Raw genomic sequence first — 17,216 nt, 5'->3', positions numbered from 1 at the left:
AACTTTATAAATTGTTGAGTTTAAACTATGTGCAGTAAGGGTTTGCTGACTGGAAATGATTTTATTTATTGTCTTCTTACATCTCCTTGTATTAAAGTATACTACAACAAATTCATAGTTTGAAACTTGAGATGTTTTCTGAAATCTGCCATTTGGAAGTAGCAGGTTTTATTCTCTAAGTCAGAGCTACACATTTAAAGTACTTTTTAAAAAATCGCTCTGAAGATGCAAAAGGAAAAAATACAGGTTATTATTTAAATATTTTAATTATTTCACTGAATCTGAATCAAGACTGTCTTTAAGGCAGGAATCACTTCAGGTTCACTATCTGCATGAAACAAAGGAGCTGGAAAGAGGGAGAAGCACATTAGGCTGTTTAATTTATGAAAGGATTTTTACCTACCATTGTCAGGGACTGGTTCCATGTCCCATGGGCTCAGCTTTTCAATTTCACCATTATCCCATCTGTTCACCAAATAAAAAAAAATACAATATTTACTTTGACTGGAAACATACTTAAATTTTAGCTATAAGCATTGTATTTCAATTACAGCTATTTGTAGGCATTGACAAATACTCTGTATAAACATGTACAGACACAAAGGCATTGGTTTGCAAACAGCAAAAAGGAAGCATTTTATATAATCAATTTCAGGTTAAAATTGTGCTCCTGATTTTGGCTGTATGCAACTTACCCAATACATAAATCAATTTTACAAAGTCTGTATCAAGAAGATGAAGAAAAATAAGCTGCACATTTGGAAAAGTGAGATAACATCAAGGGGAAGATTTGAGAAAAAACACAGGAGATTTTTTTTTGCTGATCACAACAAAAACAGGAGTTGTGCAAGTCCATGGATGAAGGAAGAACAGGAAGTGAGACATTTCATGTTAGCACTTCCATTTATGAGGCAGAGGGCAGTAAGACAAAGAAAAGAACAAATATAAAATGAAGAAACTGAAGTTAATTAAGGTTCAAGACAAAGCAAAAGCAACACAAGTGCTCTTGACAGATCTGGATATTCTGATACTGAACTGTGAGGTGTGTGATCATTCTGAGATCTCTCCAAATCCCACCACATTTGGGCAGATTTTTGCATGTTTTTAAAAATACATAAAATACCAATAAATTTTGCTATTTCCAAGGTAAGAAATGTCTGAGTGGATCAGCCTCACACCTCAGTGATGCAGACAGGCAGCAGAACCCTGTACAGATGGAGTGCTGGATCCCTCCTACAGCTGGGTTAATCCTTTCTCTCCCCTTTTTGTTTTTTATTACAAGCACATCCCAGAAATCAATAGACCAGACTGCACTTCACCAATTTCCCTCCAGAGCTTTGCCAGCAGTTTCCTGTCAGAGCTCTCCAAATTCCTGGGTCTATTTCTGATGCATTCATAAACTCAGATATTTGGTCCAATGCCTCCTGTGCATTTATTTCAAACCAACTGCAAACTGCAATGCTCATGCTCAGAGTATTCTGTAACTAAACCCCTGCTCTGGCAAGGATCTCCACTGCTTTGGATTTCCCAATGCCTTGGAACACTTGGATCATTCAGCCTGTTGGATTTTAGAGTCCTAAAGGTTGATCTGTTCAGTTCTCCTCCCCAGTTACTGTACAATACTTTACAAGCTGTTGATATGCACAAATGGAAATATTAATTCATCATTTTGCAGGTAAGACTTCATCAAGAGTTCAGTACAGCTTAAGCCCCACTTAGTTCTGCTTAAGTTCCACTCATCCAGGTAATGCAACTTTATAATAAATCAAGCTGCTTCTACACAAACACCTATTATTGTCTTGCCAATAAAATAACAAAAAAAAAGAAAATTACCTTCAATTCATGTATTTTCCATACAACACTAACAGTGATAAACTGAACTAAGTGTGACAAAAAGAGCAACAGATCCAGCCAAGTCACAAAACCTAAACACAGCTGCCAAACACTCCAGATATTTTCACAGACGTATCCTAGGATTCTGCTCTAGAAGAGCCAGACAGAATAAAGTCCTTTTGGAAAAGGATCTTAAGGAACACAGCATTCCTTCCTTCAAAGCAGCTCTAGACTTTTCTAGTAAAGGCTGATGCATTAAAATACTGAAATATCCTTTAGGTCTCACGGGAGAAAGGAGCTCAGGAAATTGGCACCAGGCTTTTGTTCATGACTGGAAACTTGACTTGGAACTGGCCAAGAAAAATGCAAAGCCCACCTGAACCTGCTCCTGAGGAACATCTGTGGCACAACAAAACACAAGGAATGGATGCAATATGGAAGGGAAGAATTTCAGTCTGGGGGTTACTTCAACCTTCCCACCAAGGACAATCATTGAGAGAGAAGACAAGGATGAGACAAGGAACCAAAACATGTAACACAGCCTTGGCAGGGTCAGTGGATTGTCTGTTAGCTATAAAACTTCACTTCTTTGTGGTGAGCAACAGGTTCAAAAGCCTTTGAGTGAAAAAACAATTAAGAAGTCCTCCAACAATGAACTGTGACAAATGTGCTGTACAAGACATGGGAATTATCTCTGGGCACGTTGGAAACAGGAATATTGAATATTCACTGTTTCTTCTCCTTACAGTCCTCCCTTGCTGGGAGAAACCAAACCAAGTAAAATCCCAAAATTATTCTTTCAGTGCAGAAGGGAGGTGACAAGAAGGCTGGAGAGGGACCCTCACAATGGAGTGAAGGACAGGGGGGAATGGCCTTAAGCTGTAGGAGGGAAGGGTTAGATTAGATACTACAAAGGAACTCTTGACTCTGAGGGTGGTGAGGCCCTGACAAAGGCTGCCCACAGTTGTGGCTCCCTCATCCTGAAGTGTCCAAGGCCAGACTGTTTGGAGCTCTGAGTAACCTGGGAGAGCAGAAGGTGTCCCTGCCTATGGCAAGGGACAAGACTGTCTTTAGGGTCCCTTCCAACCCAAACCATCCTGTGAATTCCAGACAGTTGGACAGGGCAGGTCAAGGTCAATATCTGAGTCTGAGCACTGAAGTCCAGAGATGTCTTTGTTTACCCTTCCCCTCCTTCGCGTCAAGGCCTGTTTGCTGATATGAAAAGGGGGCACAGTGTGAAAGACAAAGTGTGAGGACTGGAGGCATTAAGGACCTTGATGTCAGCAGCCACAGAGGAGATTCAGCATCCCCAAACCAACTATCAGTGCAGGCCAATAATTAAAGTTCACAGAAAGCTGCACTGCTTGCTTTGTGGAAGGGAGACACAATTACTCAGTACAGGAAATGTGAAGAGGTCAACAACTGCTTTTACCATATTCCTACTCATTAACAAGCTGCCACAAGCTATTGCATGTCCACACTGTGCTACGAAGTGACAACACCAGGAGTAAAATAACTGAAGTGAACAATTTATACACTCCCATGGCAATGAGGCAGTTGTGTGAGAGCAAAGGCACTCTAATAACATTGGAAATTAAATCTTGGCGTACTCACTTGACACTGTAGCACTGGAAGTGACTGTCTGGATACTGAGGCTGGTAAGGCTCCTGACCCAGCACTGTCCCAAACCACCAGGCATCGTCAATAATGGAGCGGAACCTGTCGGCTGCAGCAAGCACAGACACTGCTGAGAGCAGCATTTCACTCTGGGGCTGCCACAGGCCATAACAAAAACTTTTAATAAATGTACTGCTTGATTTCTTTCCATAATTAAAGTTCTAAACTCACTGACAGGTAAGTCTGTTATTTAGCTTTAAAATAATAAAGGGAACAGAATAGTCTGGATACATAAATACAGGGATTGCCTTTATTTACATCTACTGTTGTCCCTCCAAGGTTCAAATTTCTGACTCTTGACCCTACAAACACATGCAGCAATTAGCTAAGGACACATTTGTGATTTCAAAGCTGCTCAGTCCAGCACCCAGCCAACACTTACAGGCCTGCCAGTTCCTCTGCCGGGCTTCGTCGTAGAACTGACGCAGGATGAGGAAGTCAATGACATCAGGCATGTCATGGTATCTGGACAGAAAAAATCATCACTCACGTGTGCCTCAGGGCTTTAGGAAGAAGAGAAACATATTCTTAACCACTTTTCAGGGAAATAAAACTGCACATACCTGATGGAAAATGATTTGTCTGTGTGTTTTCCAGTGGCGTGATCAATAAAGGCAAGCTTGAGGCAACACAACGTGGGAGGACCGACCTCGTATCTGATTCCAACAATTTTCACCAATTCCTGATCCTACAGGTAACAACAAACAGCTTCAGCAAGTTCTGTCTTAGGGACCATGCACAGAACTGCTAGTTTAACATGAATTAACCAGCTGTACCCACATGCAAAATGAGATTTGAGATTTCAATGGAAGGCAGTGTGTCACCCTTAGGATTTTAACACAGATCTTTCATTTGGCTTCCCACAGAAAATTCTGCAGACAATCTGATAATTGCACACACTTTCCCCACAGGGAAACATCAGTAACCTCCCAAATCCATGTTTTGCAAACAGAATAATAAAGATCTTCAGTCACAGGCTCTGTAACACACCCACAGAACCCTCAGAGCAGACCTACCCTAAGCACCACTTTTCTCCAAGGCTCCTTGTGTGGATTCAGTTCATAAATGTTATTTCTCCTCACTGCTTCAATGTAAGCTTCGTGCCCTTGTCGGAAATAGATCACCTACAAAACACCCCAAGCAGCCCAAACAGTGAATGTTTGCCTGAATTCAGCAATTATAACAATCACTGGAAGGTTTTAATCCTTGCTCCTACCTCGTCCCCCATCTGAGGGACAAAGGGGGACCTCCGCAGAGCCGTGTCTGTGATCCACACTGGAGGGTGCCAGTCATAGGACAGCTCCAAGTTCAGTGGTTGTGCTGCAGCATCAGCCTTCAAAAATCAGACATGATGGACATGAATTCCAAACAAATCATTCCATTTTGGTTTGGCAGACAACAGATTAACTTATAAAGGACTAATCTGCAGCATTTCCAAACAGTATCAGCAGAATTCCTCTAAGGCTTTGTTGGAGTTGTAGCTGTACTTGTAATTCTAATATTAAACATTACTTTCCTATCTGGAGATTTGAGTGAGCAAGTCATTATTATGCAGGCCTTAGCAGAAAGTTTTATAATTTATATGACAGCCTCAGTATCCAATTAAAAATTATTCAAGCTGCAAGAAGCTGATTCTACTTAGAAGGAAGTGAAAGGATAGAGAGAAAAACAGACCAAATGCATCAAAATTATCCTAGGCTTAAAAAATTAATTTGTTTGGTCCTTTATGAGAGGAAACAACTAACAGTAGTTATTGTAACTTAAGGTAATTAATTTAAATTAACTTTAAAAATATCAGTAGGTTAAAATAGAGTAATTATTGTAACTTATGAAAAAATTAAATAAATTAAAGCTAAGTATAAATTGCTACCAGCAATGTGACTGTGTCCCCTATGCATTAGACAGGTAAGTTACAGAGTCACAGAATGGTTTGGATTGGAAGAGGCCTCAAAGATGATCTTGTTCCAGGCCCTGCCACAAGCATGGACTCCTTCCTCTATCCCAGGCTCCTCCAAGCCCTGTCCAAGCTGCCCTTGGATATTTCCAGGGACAGGGCAACATGTGGAGAACACATCCCAATACCTCACCACCCTCAGAGTCCAGAATTCCTCCCTAATCCAATCTAACCTAACCCTGCCCTCCTTCAGTTTAAAGCCTCCCCCTTGTTCTATCCCTTGGGAAAAGTCCGACACACTGCACTGACATTTATTAAACACGTTTCCCCTTTAACACCATCAACCTTGAGAACCCTTTTCACTGGGAAAATGAAAGCACCTTCACTGGGAATGCAGATCCTTCCCTACAAATCAGCAGATCCCTCACACTGGGAATGGTCTCAAACCAATCTCACATTCCCTCTGTGTGTGACAGAAAGATCCTTGGCTGATGGCAGTAACAATTATTTTAGCAGTTTCTAATGAAGACACCTAACCCCTAAGGGACAAATGAAGATTGTGCAGAAAAAATGTGTGGAAGCCCTGTGTCAGGACCCAGGACATCCCTCTGGCTGTCCTGAGCAGCCCAGACCCTGCCAGGGGGCTCAGAGACCCTGGCACAGAGCCCAAGGTGTCCCTGTGGTTTTGATTATGACCTGTGGAGCAAATTACCAACCTCAGATGAAGATCTGCAAGTCATGACAAATTAAGTAGAATGACAGTGAATTTATCACAGGGTGAAAAAGGAGATTTTGGGACTTTTAGAATGGGGAGAATGGGGATTCAGGGGACAAGACGGAGGGATCTGGGCATGTCCTGCCTTTCTCCTTTTTCTTCTTGGCCTCCATCTTCTGCTGTGATGTTGGCACTTTTAGATTGGTTTAGAGTAGAAGCTCACTGTCTAACATAGGTGATAGGTATTGGGAAGTAATTGTAAATATTGTACACATAGTTTTTAGTATAAAAAGATAACACTGCCCTGGGGGTAGGCACAGTGCCTGGACTGTCTTGCTGAGTGGACCTCAGCTGGACAGGAGAAAGAATTTTATAGATAAGGAACAATAAACAACCCTGAGACTGAGAAATGCAGAGCTCTGACACCTTCTTCAACTGCCAGGCTGGGAACAGAGACTGAGGCCCCGACAGCCCTGGGGGCATCTCCTAAGTTACACTCCACTGGCTCCTTCCCCTGTTCCTATGTGTGAACAGAGGTGCTCCTGAGCCAGTCCCTCCCATTTCCCTGACTGGCCCTCACCTTTGTACTGGCCCCTGGAGAGAAAGCTGGACCCTGAACGTGTGTGTGTGCCTTGGCCCTGAACCACACGGCTGAATTAAACATCAGTGCATACCATACAAAAACTCTTTTTACTTTCTTACCCTGCACTTTACCAGCACCTACTCAGGCTGCAACAAAAAGAAAATTATACCTCCTCCTGCTTTTTAGGTTTGGGTTTTTTCCTCCTCTTCCTCCTCCTCCTCTTGGGAGGAGAGGATTTCTCAGCGGACACGTCGTCCTCGGAGGAGCTGCAGTAGCGCAGCGCGTTCCTGCGCGAGCTGCGCACCGGCGGCTGCAGGTTGATGCCGGCGTCCGCGATCCAGTCCGAGTATCTGCTCGAGGAGTCGCTGTGCACAGGGCAGGGAAACACAAACACAAACACAGCCCAGCTCTCACTGCTGCACAATGCTCAATTCACTCAGCAAAATACCAAACAGCAACTGTTTGACAACAACTTCAAAATCACTTTGCCTCTCTTGTAACTATTATTTTACTCGAAGCTTGACATGAATTTTTGGGAGAATCCAGTAATTCAAAGCACATTTCTTTAAGCAACTAAAATATGGTGAATTCTAAAATCAGTAATTTTAGTCAAGAAAGTTGTGCAGTGGAATTCTGGACTTATTAGGAGCCCACCCTAAGGAACACATGAACCAAACGCTGCTTAAATTCTTTACACTTATCCAAATCTCAGCTACGCATCCACTCTGAGTGGATCTCTGAGTACCAGCATTCTCTCTGAGTACCATCATTCTCTCTGAATATTTTTTATTTCTAGCACTAAAGAATTCTAAAAGAGTATCTAAAATAGCCACAAGGAAATGATTAAAAATTATCCATAACAGCTCTATATAAAGCCAGAAACTTTTAAAAATTCAGATTTTTCAAAAATTTTTTAAGAGCAAGGAAAACAAAAAAAGGCCAAAAAATTCCCCAAACAGAATTGGGGGAAAAAATTTCCCGAACAAAATCATTCATCCCTCCAAAACCAGACCAAAACATACTACAGAAATATTCCAGACTTTCATCTCTTTGCCATCTGACAAAAAAAAGCAAAGGGACTTGGAGTTACATTAAAAAATAAGAAATGTTTTGGTGAAATGGAACAGTAAATAACAATACAATGTGTCTATGCAGTATATGAATTCTACCTTATTATTATTATTATTATCAGCATCATCATCATATTATCACCTCTGAAGCACATCAGAGCTTTCATACAACTCTTAATTTGTCAAAATTCAAGTAGAACTCATTATGGCATATGATTCTTCACTTTACCTAGAACTATTACTGTTGCTTTTCTTGTCACTTCTCCACTCTTCCTCTTCATCAGAAGAACCAGAGCCCTCACTTTCTTCAGCTTCCTGAATTTAAAAATACAAACTTAAGCCAAATCCATGTTTTAAGGGTCTGAAACTTAAAAACATGTTGTCCATATTATCAAATTTAAAGAAGTTTGGTAAAAAGTTGTTAAAATGGAAATGAAAGTAATCAGGCCATGCAAAGTTCATAATAAAATCTGATAGGGAAGAATTTATATTACAAAAGGAACAGATCAAGAAAAACAATCACATCTTCTCTCCACACACGACAAGGGGATGTTCTGTCACTCCTATGATTTTTCTTCATCAGTTCTGCAAGTTGAGGGATTTTTTCCCCCTTCCTTTTAGTATCAAATGATTGGCCAAGTACTAATTAGAGTACTCAAGCAGGTATTTAAATGCCACAGTAGAGATACACCAAAATACATTATGGCTTCACTAATTTCCTGATTGTTGCTCACCAACTATTTGCATTAATATAATGTTTTAAATGTGTTTTTCATAACTGAGTCAGTATGATACAATGCTCATGTGTCAAGTTGTATTTTGCCAAGCAAAAAAATTAAAAATAGGAGAAAATCCCATGAGATTTCAATTGTAGCTTCAAATGTTTGAATTAGTCCAACTGATTGCCATTTTCAGAGTAACAAAGCTCAGAGTCCTCTCACTAAAACCTGCTCATACCCTGTGCAATGATACACTACAATATCAAAGTGCAATACTCACTGAACTTTACATTCAATTTAAGGGATTTATTGTTTTTATACACTGAAATTCTTTATTAAGAGGAACGGAAAGGAGAGCCCATTTCCAAGGAAAATCAGTCCTCATCTTATTTGCAAGATTTCCTAATCTCCTGAATATGTTCCCTTTTGTTCACTGCTCCTCCTTAACAAAGTGACATCAACAAGTCTGAGCTTCTCTGCTCCTTCCACTTCTCCTTTTCCAGTTTAAAATTATTTCCTTGTGGGCAAGGGAAGACAAGGGCAGTCCTATCAGCCATTTACAGTCTGATAACACATCAGACACAACAAAAAGCTCCTGCTACCCACAAAGCCCTGTGTCACCTCAGATCACAGCAACAGACCCTGTGGAGGAATCACATTTGCAAGAACCTTCAAAATTTCCATAGAAAAACATTAAACCACATCTAAATTCCAAATGTCACCTGGAGCCAACCAACTGTCCATCAGATTTTTGACATGGGCTGTGGATTTGGTTTAGAATATTCTCAGCAAAACCAGTTGAACCATTTATAAACTGCCAGGAAATATTGTCTTGATTAAAGCAACACAACAGATTTGAGAAGTACCAACAATGATGATGCTTAAAGAAATACTTTTCCTGGAAAAAGAAGGAGTGGAGGTTTTTGCTTGCTTGTTTAACAGAGAAAAGCCAAATCTACCTGAAATTTCATTTACTGAGCTACTCAAGTTCAAAATCCAACCTCAAAATAGAACTCACCTGCTCTATCAAGCCCAAGCAGTTGTCCCTCTCCTCCTCAGAAGACTCCAGCTGCTCAATGTTTTTCCTTGTTCTGTAGCTGGAATATTTCCGTCTGTGCAGTCGACGCTTGGACTGGATTAATGAGGACTCAGAGTCACTCTGATTTATAAAGAAGGGAAAGGACAGGAGTTAAATAAAAATATTCATCTGGCAAATTTTTATGAGGGGGAAAGGGTGGCTAAAAGTATTGCTGAATGCAAAAATTGAAACAGCATGATGAAGTTAAAACTCCCTTTTTCACAATAATTAACTTTCAGGTAAGCCCAAAGTTTAAAATTTACTGTTACAAATTTAGGATTTATTAGTTGTTCTAAGAAATTCTTTATAAACTACTGCGACAGCTTCATTCACATCACCTGACAAATGTATTTACAGAATCAAGATGTATCTGCCTACAATGTGCAATTTTAAAAGCAGAGAACGGCTTGGGTTGGAAGGGACCTTAAAGATAATTTTGTTTCAAACCCAAGCTCGCCTCAGTAAAGGGGATCCTGCAGTTGAATTCTTGTGACAAATTGTTTTGTACTCTAAGAAACAGCAAATCAGGCAACAGGCTTACAAAAACAGCACAATAACCAATGTTTCCTTCTTGCCAATCTCTCCCACAAGACCAAAAAGGTGATAATAAAAAGCACTTGAAAGGAGGGAGGTCTGAAGAAGTTTCCCCACACACAAAACATTGGTATCTAAAATAAAATGACAAGGAACAGCAACATAACCTGTGAGTCCTCAGGCACAGGGCCTTGAATGCTCTCAGTGTTTCAGCAGGACTTGCAGTAACTGCAGTCAAACCAGAACAGCCTGAAAGCCACCCTGCCTGCAAAAATTACTCCCAAATACCTCACATAGAAGCAGGCAAGACTGAAAGCAAAAAGAATTCCAGGTATCCATAAAAATAAACCAAGCCTTGTCCGGCAATAACTGGGAGCTGAATCACCAGAGTCCTTGGAAGACCATTCCAGAACCCTCTGCTTTCATTTTCCACACCACCACTTGTCCTTGGGCACAGAGTGCTCACTTTTCCAGAAGCTGCCACGAACCTTTTCCAGTGACTCAAGTGACTTTTTATTCTCTGTTGCATAAAGATCTCTCTCTTCTTCCCCTTTTGCAATCCGGTATTCTTCCTGTTTCCTACAAGAAAGACATGAAAATTGAATTCTACACCTGTTTTGACAATGCTGGTCTGTTTAAGGATTCTCTCTCACATCCAATTCCATTTAATTTTTAATTTCAGATGTTGTTGTTGCTCAATTAACTCTAAATCATTCTATCATTTCCAGGTAAGAGTAAAAAACACAGATGCTAAGACAGTCTTCCTTCCAAACATCAAAATATAATTTACATTTTCAACCTTGTTTTTAATTCACATTTTTCCATTTGCAATCACTCTACCTCCCAACACTGGGAATGATTCTTAAAACCCTCAGAGATGTGGCAGCACCTGTGGCTGTGTTTTTAAACAGAGATGTTCAGCTACTAATTCTCCTTTTCACAGATCAATCCTGATAGTACTTTTGAAAGCAACTGGTTTAGCATTTCAAGGGGTTATAACTCATCACCTCCAAAAGTCTCACAGAGAGCACAATCCCACCCAACTCTTCCATGGAAATTAATTCAACCTGTATCTTTTATTTTGGAGGAAGCAAGAATCTAGGTGACCTAGCTGGCCTGGAGATGACTTAAAATATTGAAACAGGGGAGAATCATTCAACAGGACAACTTCCTTTTCTTCTCATTGAATGGACCTTACAATTATGAGTTTTTAGCACATCTGCCCACAACATTGAACTATTCCAGCAGCATCCATTCTACCTGTGGTGTTAACAGCACTTAATTTAGACAAAGCAAGCTGCTGTGCTGTCCCTAGTGCTGCTTTAAGCTGTAGCTTTTATATTTTACAGATTCCGTACTGGATTAGTGCACAACTCTGAATTCTATATAGAATGCTAGTTAGCTCTCTTCCATTTTGGTCAGAATAAGCAATCCTCCTGGGCCTGGAAACCAAGGTCACACCAGCTGCCTCAGGCCCTGTACAGTATAAACAGAAGTGAATTTGGGGGAGAAGCAAACTAGGGGGATATGACTTCATTAGTTGAAGTTTTAATTGAAAAATTAACCTCTGATATGCAAATAGGCCAAACTTATTATCTGCCAAAAAACTCGTGACCATGGTTTATATCATGGACGTAGCCTCTGCCAGGCTCTTGCACTGCCCAAGAGCAGTTGGGGGTTGAACAAAAAAATAAACAAAAGCGAACTGGAGAGAGAAGCAAACTAGTGGGATAGGACTTCATTACCTGAAGCTGTAATTGGACAATTAATCTCTGATATGCAAATAGACCAAAGTTATACCTGCCCAAAAACTTGTGACCATCATCCATTGTGGATGTAACCTCTGCCAGGCTCTTGCACTGCCCAAAAGCAGCTGGAGGTTGAACAAAAGTATAAACAAAAATGAACTGGGGGGAGAAGCAAACTAAGGGGATATGACTTCATTACCTAAAGATGTAATTGGACAATTAACCTCTGATATGCAAACAGACCAAAGTTTTATCTGCCCAAAAAACTTCATGACCATCATCCATTGTGGACATAGTCTCTGCCCAGCTCTTGCACTGCCCAAGAGCAGCTGGTATAAACAAAAGTGAACTGGGGGGAGAGGCTAACCAGAAGGATATGACTTCACCATCTGAAGCTTTAATTAGGTAATTAACCTCTGATATGCAAACAGACCAAACTTATATCTGCCAAAAAAACACGTGACCATTGTCCATCATGGACATAGCTCTTGCACTGCCCAAGTGCAGTTGGGGGTTGAACAAAAGAATAAACAAAAGTGAATTGGGAGGAGAAGAAAACTAGGGGGATATGACTTCATTACCTGAAGTTGTAATTGGACAATTAACCTCTGATATGCAAATAGACCAAACTTATTATCTGCCAAAAAATCTCGTGACTATCATCCAACGTGGACGTAGCCCCTGCCAGGCTCTTGCACTGCCCAAGGGCAGTTGGGAGTTGAACAAAAGAATAAACAAAAGTGAACTGGGGGGGAAAGCAAACTAAGGGGATATGACTTCATTACCTAAAGCTGTAATTGGACAATTAACCTCTGATATGCAAATAGACCAAAGTTGTATCTGCCCAAAAAACTTGCGACCATCGTCCATTGTGGACATAGCCTTTGCCCAGCTCTTGCACTGCCCAAGAGCAGTTGGGGGTTGAACAAAAGTGAATTGGGGGGAGAAGCAAACCAGAAGGCTATGACTTCATTAGTTGAAGCTGTAATTGGACAATTAACCTCTGATATGCAAATAGACCAACATTTTATCTGCCCAAAAAACTTGTGACCATCGTCCATGGTGGACACAGCCTCTGCCAGGCTCTTGCACTGCCCAAGAGCAATTCGGTATATACAAAAGTATAACAAAAGTGAAATGGGGGGAAGAAGCAAACCAGAAGGATATGACTTCATTACCTGAAGATTTAATTAGAGAATTAACCTCTGATATGTAAATAGACCAAACTTATATCTGCCAAAAAAACTTGTGACCATTGTCCATCATGGACGCAGCCTCTGCGAGGCTCTTGCACTGCCCAAGAGCAGTTGGGGGTTGAACAAAAGAATAAACAAAAGTGAACTGGGGGAAAAGCAAACGACGGGGATATGATTTCATGACCTAAAGCTGTAATTGGACAATTAACCTCTGATATGCAAATAGAATAAACTTTTATCTGCCCAAAATCTCACAATCCTTGTCCATCATGGACGTAGCCTCTCTCAGGGCTCTTGTACTGCCCAAGAGCAGCTGGGAGTTGAACAAAAGTATAAACAAAACTGAACTGGGGCAGAAGCAAACTAGGGGGACATGACTTCATTACCTAAAGCTTTGATTAGACAATTAACCTCTGATATGTAAACAGACCAAAGCTATATCTGCCCAAAAAACTAGTGACCATTCTCCATGGTGGACATAGCCTCTGCCAGGCTCTTGTACTGCCCAAGAGCAATTCGGTATATACAAAAGTATAACAAAAGTGAAATGGGGGGAAGAAGCAAACCAGAAGGATATGACTTCATTACCTGAAGATTTAATTAGAGAATTAACCTCTGATATGTAAATGGACCAAACTTATATCTGCCAAAAAAACTGGTGACCATTGTCCATGGTGGACATAGCCTCTGCCAGGCTCTTGCACTGCCCAAGAGCAGCTGGTATACACAAAAGTGAATTGTGGGGAGAAGCAAACTAGGGGGATATGATTTCATTACCTAAAGCTGTAATTGGACAATTAACCTCTGATATGTAAACAGACCAAACTTATATCTGCCCAAAAAACACGTGACCATTGCCCATGGTGGACACAGCCTCTGCCAGGTTCTTGCACTCTGCCTGGCCTCTGCTCTGGGCAGCCTCTGCAGGGATCCCCTGCAGGCTGCAGACAGACCTGAGCAAGCTGGGGGGGATCTCTGGCACCACCACCCTGCGCCTCCAGGCCTGCAGGTCCCTCTCGGTGGCCATCTGGCTGCGGGGGGCGTTCTGGTGCATCTGCCGCACGCCCTCCACCTGCCCGCTGCGCCGCAAACCGATGTTGGGCGGGGACTGGATGTCCAAACTCGGCCTTCTGAAAGCTGAAACACACAAATTGTGGGAATCTATAAAATCAGAGGGTTAGCATCTTTTCACTATCATAATTATGTAATGAGATTGATGCTGAAAAAATAAATAGCTCGAAGCACTTTCCATAGCAGCCCTGTCCTGTTTGCGTCTGTAAATAAATTGCCGGCACCAACAGATCAAAATGGTTTTTGTCATGCTGAAGGGAACTGGAAGATTCTTGTTAAAAGATAAAAAAAAAAATTAAAAAGAATAATGGATGTATTTTTATCTCTAAGTATGTGACTTGGAGCCTTCAGTGATGCTTTAAGTTTGAGCTTTTCTATTTTTCAGGTTCTGTGCTGCTTTAGTGTGTGGGGCTGGGTTCACATGATGGGATGCTGAGCTCTGTGCACAGAGCAGGGAGACAAAACAATTCCTGCTCCAGCCGGGCACCAAGGACAAATGATCCCAATCTCAGCCCAGGAGCACAAACACCGTGGGCTGGAGAGAGAAAAACAAGCAGGGTGGGACTGCCTGGGCTAAAGCTGGGATGGGACAATGAACTGCAAGGTGCAAATGGAGCAGAACTGATCCCAGGGACAGCCCCCGTGCCCGGCCGTGCATTTTGGGGCCATTTTGGTTCATCTTGGGTGCAGCCCTGGCTGGGCTCTGGTGCTGCCCAAGGTGCATCCATGGAGGCCTTCTAATAAATCCCTGCTTTATTCTTTAGCTCTGCCCAACCTCTGCTCTGGGGCAGCCTGCACAAGGCATCAGGAGGATTACAGAAAACACAGAATACATAAAGCACTTTAAAAATGGTTATTTCTGATTCACAGAATCACAGAGTCATTTAGGCTGAAAAAGACCTCCAGGATCCAGCATTTGATCAGTGATCACCTGGTCAATCAGACCAGGGCACTGAGTGCCACACTGCAGTGGTTTCCCTAACACTTCCCAGGGGAAGGGTTGTGGTGTGACAGAAGGGCTCTTCTGAACTATTTCAGACAGCTCTGAGGCCATTGAGGCTCTAAAAAGCCTCAAGTTTCCTAGAGGTGAGCAAATGTAACAAATATATAATTATGAAAGAAAATATATATTTTTAAATCTATATTATATATCTACATAATTAAAACTACAAAGACACAGCCTAGGAAAGTATCTTGTTTCAATCTCTAAAGAAGGGACAAGGGAAAGCAGCTTGAATAATGGCACAATACTTACTTGGCAAAAAGTAAGAAATGCAAAAATAACTTCTATTGGCAAACATTTGCAAAAAATTCTATTGTATATATTTTGCATGTTATTAATGACCTTTTCCTTTTAAAGTGAAAGGTTCTGTAATTAAATCCCAGGAGCAGCAGTGTTTTATGAATAAAAATAACCAGGTATCACAATGTTAAAGGAATCTCAGTCCCCACAATTATACTGAAGTTAAAACCTGTTTCAGTATTTGACACAGCACAATAAAAACAGAGACAGAACAATTACTGAAGAACTTATCAGCAGTTCTAACCTCTCCTGGGTGTTCCCTCCCCGTTTTGGGGGCCACTTGGAGCAGATTCTTGATCAGCTGCAGTTCTCTGATCCTGCTCCAGCTGCAGCTGTCTGATCATCCCATCCAGAATGCTGGGCTCCGGGCCTGGCTCATCCTGGTCCACTGTCTGCTGGCCAATCACCTGCTCCACAACTTCCCCATCACCTGTAGAACACATCAAATCAATGAACTTATTCCAATTATTGATTCCAAATATGACACTTATGGAATGTACAATCAAATGGTTTGGAACATCACTGCTCCCAGAAAACAACTGCAACACCCATTTGAACAACTGATTTTTTTTTTTTTTGCTTTTTAAAATTGTGTTCACTGTAGGACGTTTCAGCATCTTTAGTGAACATAAATACAAAATATTAAGTGAAAAAAAAAGTATTTTTAAATTGCTGATGTCCCCTTAGGAACTAGTGAATAACCTACTTCTGAATGTACCTTTAGTGACATTCTTATTTATTGCTACATATCCAAGCTGAGGAATCAAATGTTCAATGAAATTATCCTAATTATTTATCCCAAGTAAGACACTTATGGAATGTACAATCAAATGGTTTGTGAACATCACTGCCCACAGAAAAGAAATGCAACATCCATTTAAAAAACTATTTTTTTTTTGCTTGCTTAAATTGCATTCACTGTAGGACCTTCCAGCTCCTTTAGAGAACACAAATAGAAATATCAAGGAAAAAAAGAGTCTTTTAAAATAGCTGGTCTCCCCCTAGGAACTAGTAAATAACCTACTTCTGAATGCAGACCTTCAGTGACATTCTTACTTGTTGCTACATATCCAAGCTGAGGAATCAAATGTTCATCTGCACAATTCTCTCTTCCTGGCACCAATCTTTGATATTTTGTGGGATGAGGGTTTCCATCCACATCCACTAAGAAGGGAGGGGGCATGAGGTGAGGAGCCTGCTGGGTCTGCTCATCCAGCACGTAGTTGTTGGAGTCCCGGATCAGCGGCCGGTAGTCAGTGTGGAAGAACATCTGATCAGGAATCTAAAAGGAAATTTGATTTTTATGTCAGCAATTTGGGAAAAAAAAATATGCTAAAGAACAAAGAACAAGCACTAAAGTCCCTAAAATCTACTTAAAAGTAGAAGAAAGGGCAAATTCCCAATTAGAAAGAAGATTTATGTGTAACTTCAGTTAACCTGGATGGGTTTTCAGTACTGTAACTTTTGATTGTGGTTTTTGCAGGCAATAAAATTCTTTCAGAAAACAAAAAGCTGAGGTAACTTGATGCAAAAGGACTGTTTTACACTTAAAAATATTTATCTCCATTCTGCATTTTCCCCTACAATTATCAGAATCACAGAGTTGGAAGGGACATACAAGGATCACCAAGTCCAGCTCATGAGTGGCTCCAAAGTTTCCTTGCAAGGAAATCTTTGGCTAAAGCTCAACACCAGCTCAAAATAAAGTTTTCCTAATCATGATTCCATTCTTTATCTATATCGACCTGAAGTTTTTTCTACAACTGGAAGTCCATGAGGCTGAAGGAAAATGGTT

The 17,216-nt window shown here is 41.0% G+C and overlaps 1 protein-coding gene across 1 annotated transcript in view; it reads right to left on the bottom strand.

The window, feature by feature from the left end:
• Positions 1 to 17,216, bottom strand: part of BRWD1 (bromodomain and WD repeat domain containing 1) — a 50,254-nt gene that overhangs the window by 17,365 nt on the left and 15,673 nt on the right. The window contains exons 17-29 of the mRNA XM_054290024.1: positions 16,478 to 16,703; positions 15,666 to 15,851; positions 14,001 to 14,184; positions 10,592 to 10,682; positions 9,510 to 9,650; positions 8,002 to 8,087; positions 6,872 to 7,067; positions 4,727 to 4,843; positions 4,527 to 4,634; positions 4,074 to 4,198; positions 3,893 to 3,975; positions 3,448 to 3,559; positions 404 to 465 (exon numbers count right to left, since the gene is read on the bottom strand). Coding sequence (XP_054145999.1) covers positions 404 to 465; positions 3,448 to 3,559; positions 3,893 to 3,975; positions 4,074 to 4,198; positions 4,527 to 4,634; positions 4,727 to 4,843; positions 6,872 to 7,067; positions 8,002 to 8,087; positions 9,510 to 9,650; positions 10,592 to 10,682; positions 14,001 to 14,184; positions 15,666 to 15,851; positions 16,478 to 16,703 — 1,717 coding nt within the window. The remainder of the gene's footprint in view (positions 1 to 403; positions 466 to 3,447; positions 3,560 to 3,892; positions 3,976 to 4,073; positions 4,199 to 4,526; positions 4,635 to 4,726; positions 4,844 to 6,871; positions 7,068 to 8,001; positions 8,088 to 9,509; positions 9,651 to 10,591; positions 10,683 to 14,000; positions 14,185 to 15,665; positions 15,852 to 16,477; positions 16,704 to 17,216) is intronic.

This window comes from Melozone crissalis, unplaced genomic scaffold, assembly GCF_028551555.1.
Source record: "Melozone crissalis strain CALT ecotype California unplaced genomic scaffold, PUWL_Pcris_2 ptg000075l_1, whole genome shotgun sequence".
In the NCBI taxonomy this organism is placed as follows: Eukaryota; Metazoa; Chordata; class Aves; order Passeriformes; family Passerellidae; genus Melozone; species Melozone crissalis.
This window is presented reverse-complemented; position numbering and strand designations above follow the sequence as displayed.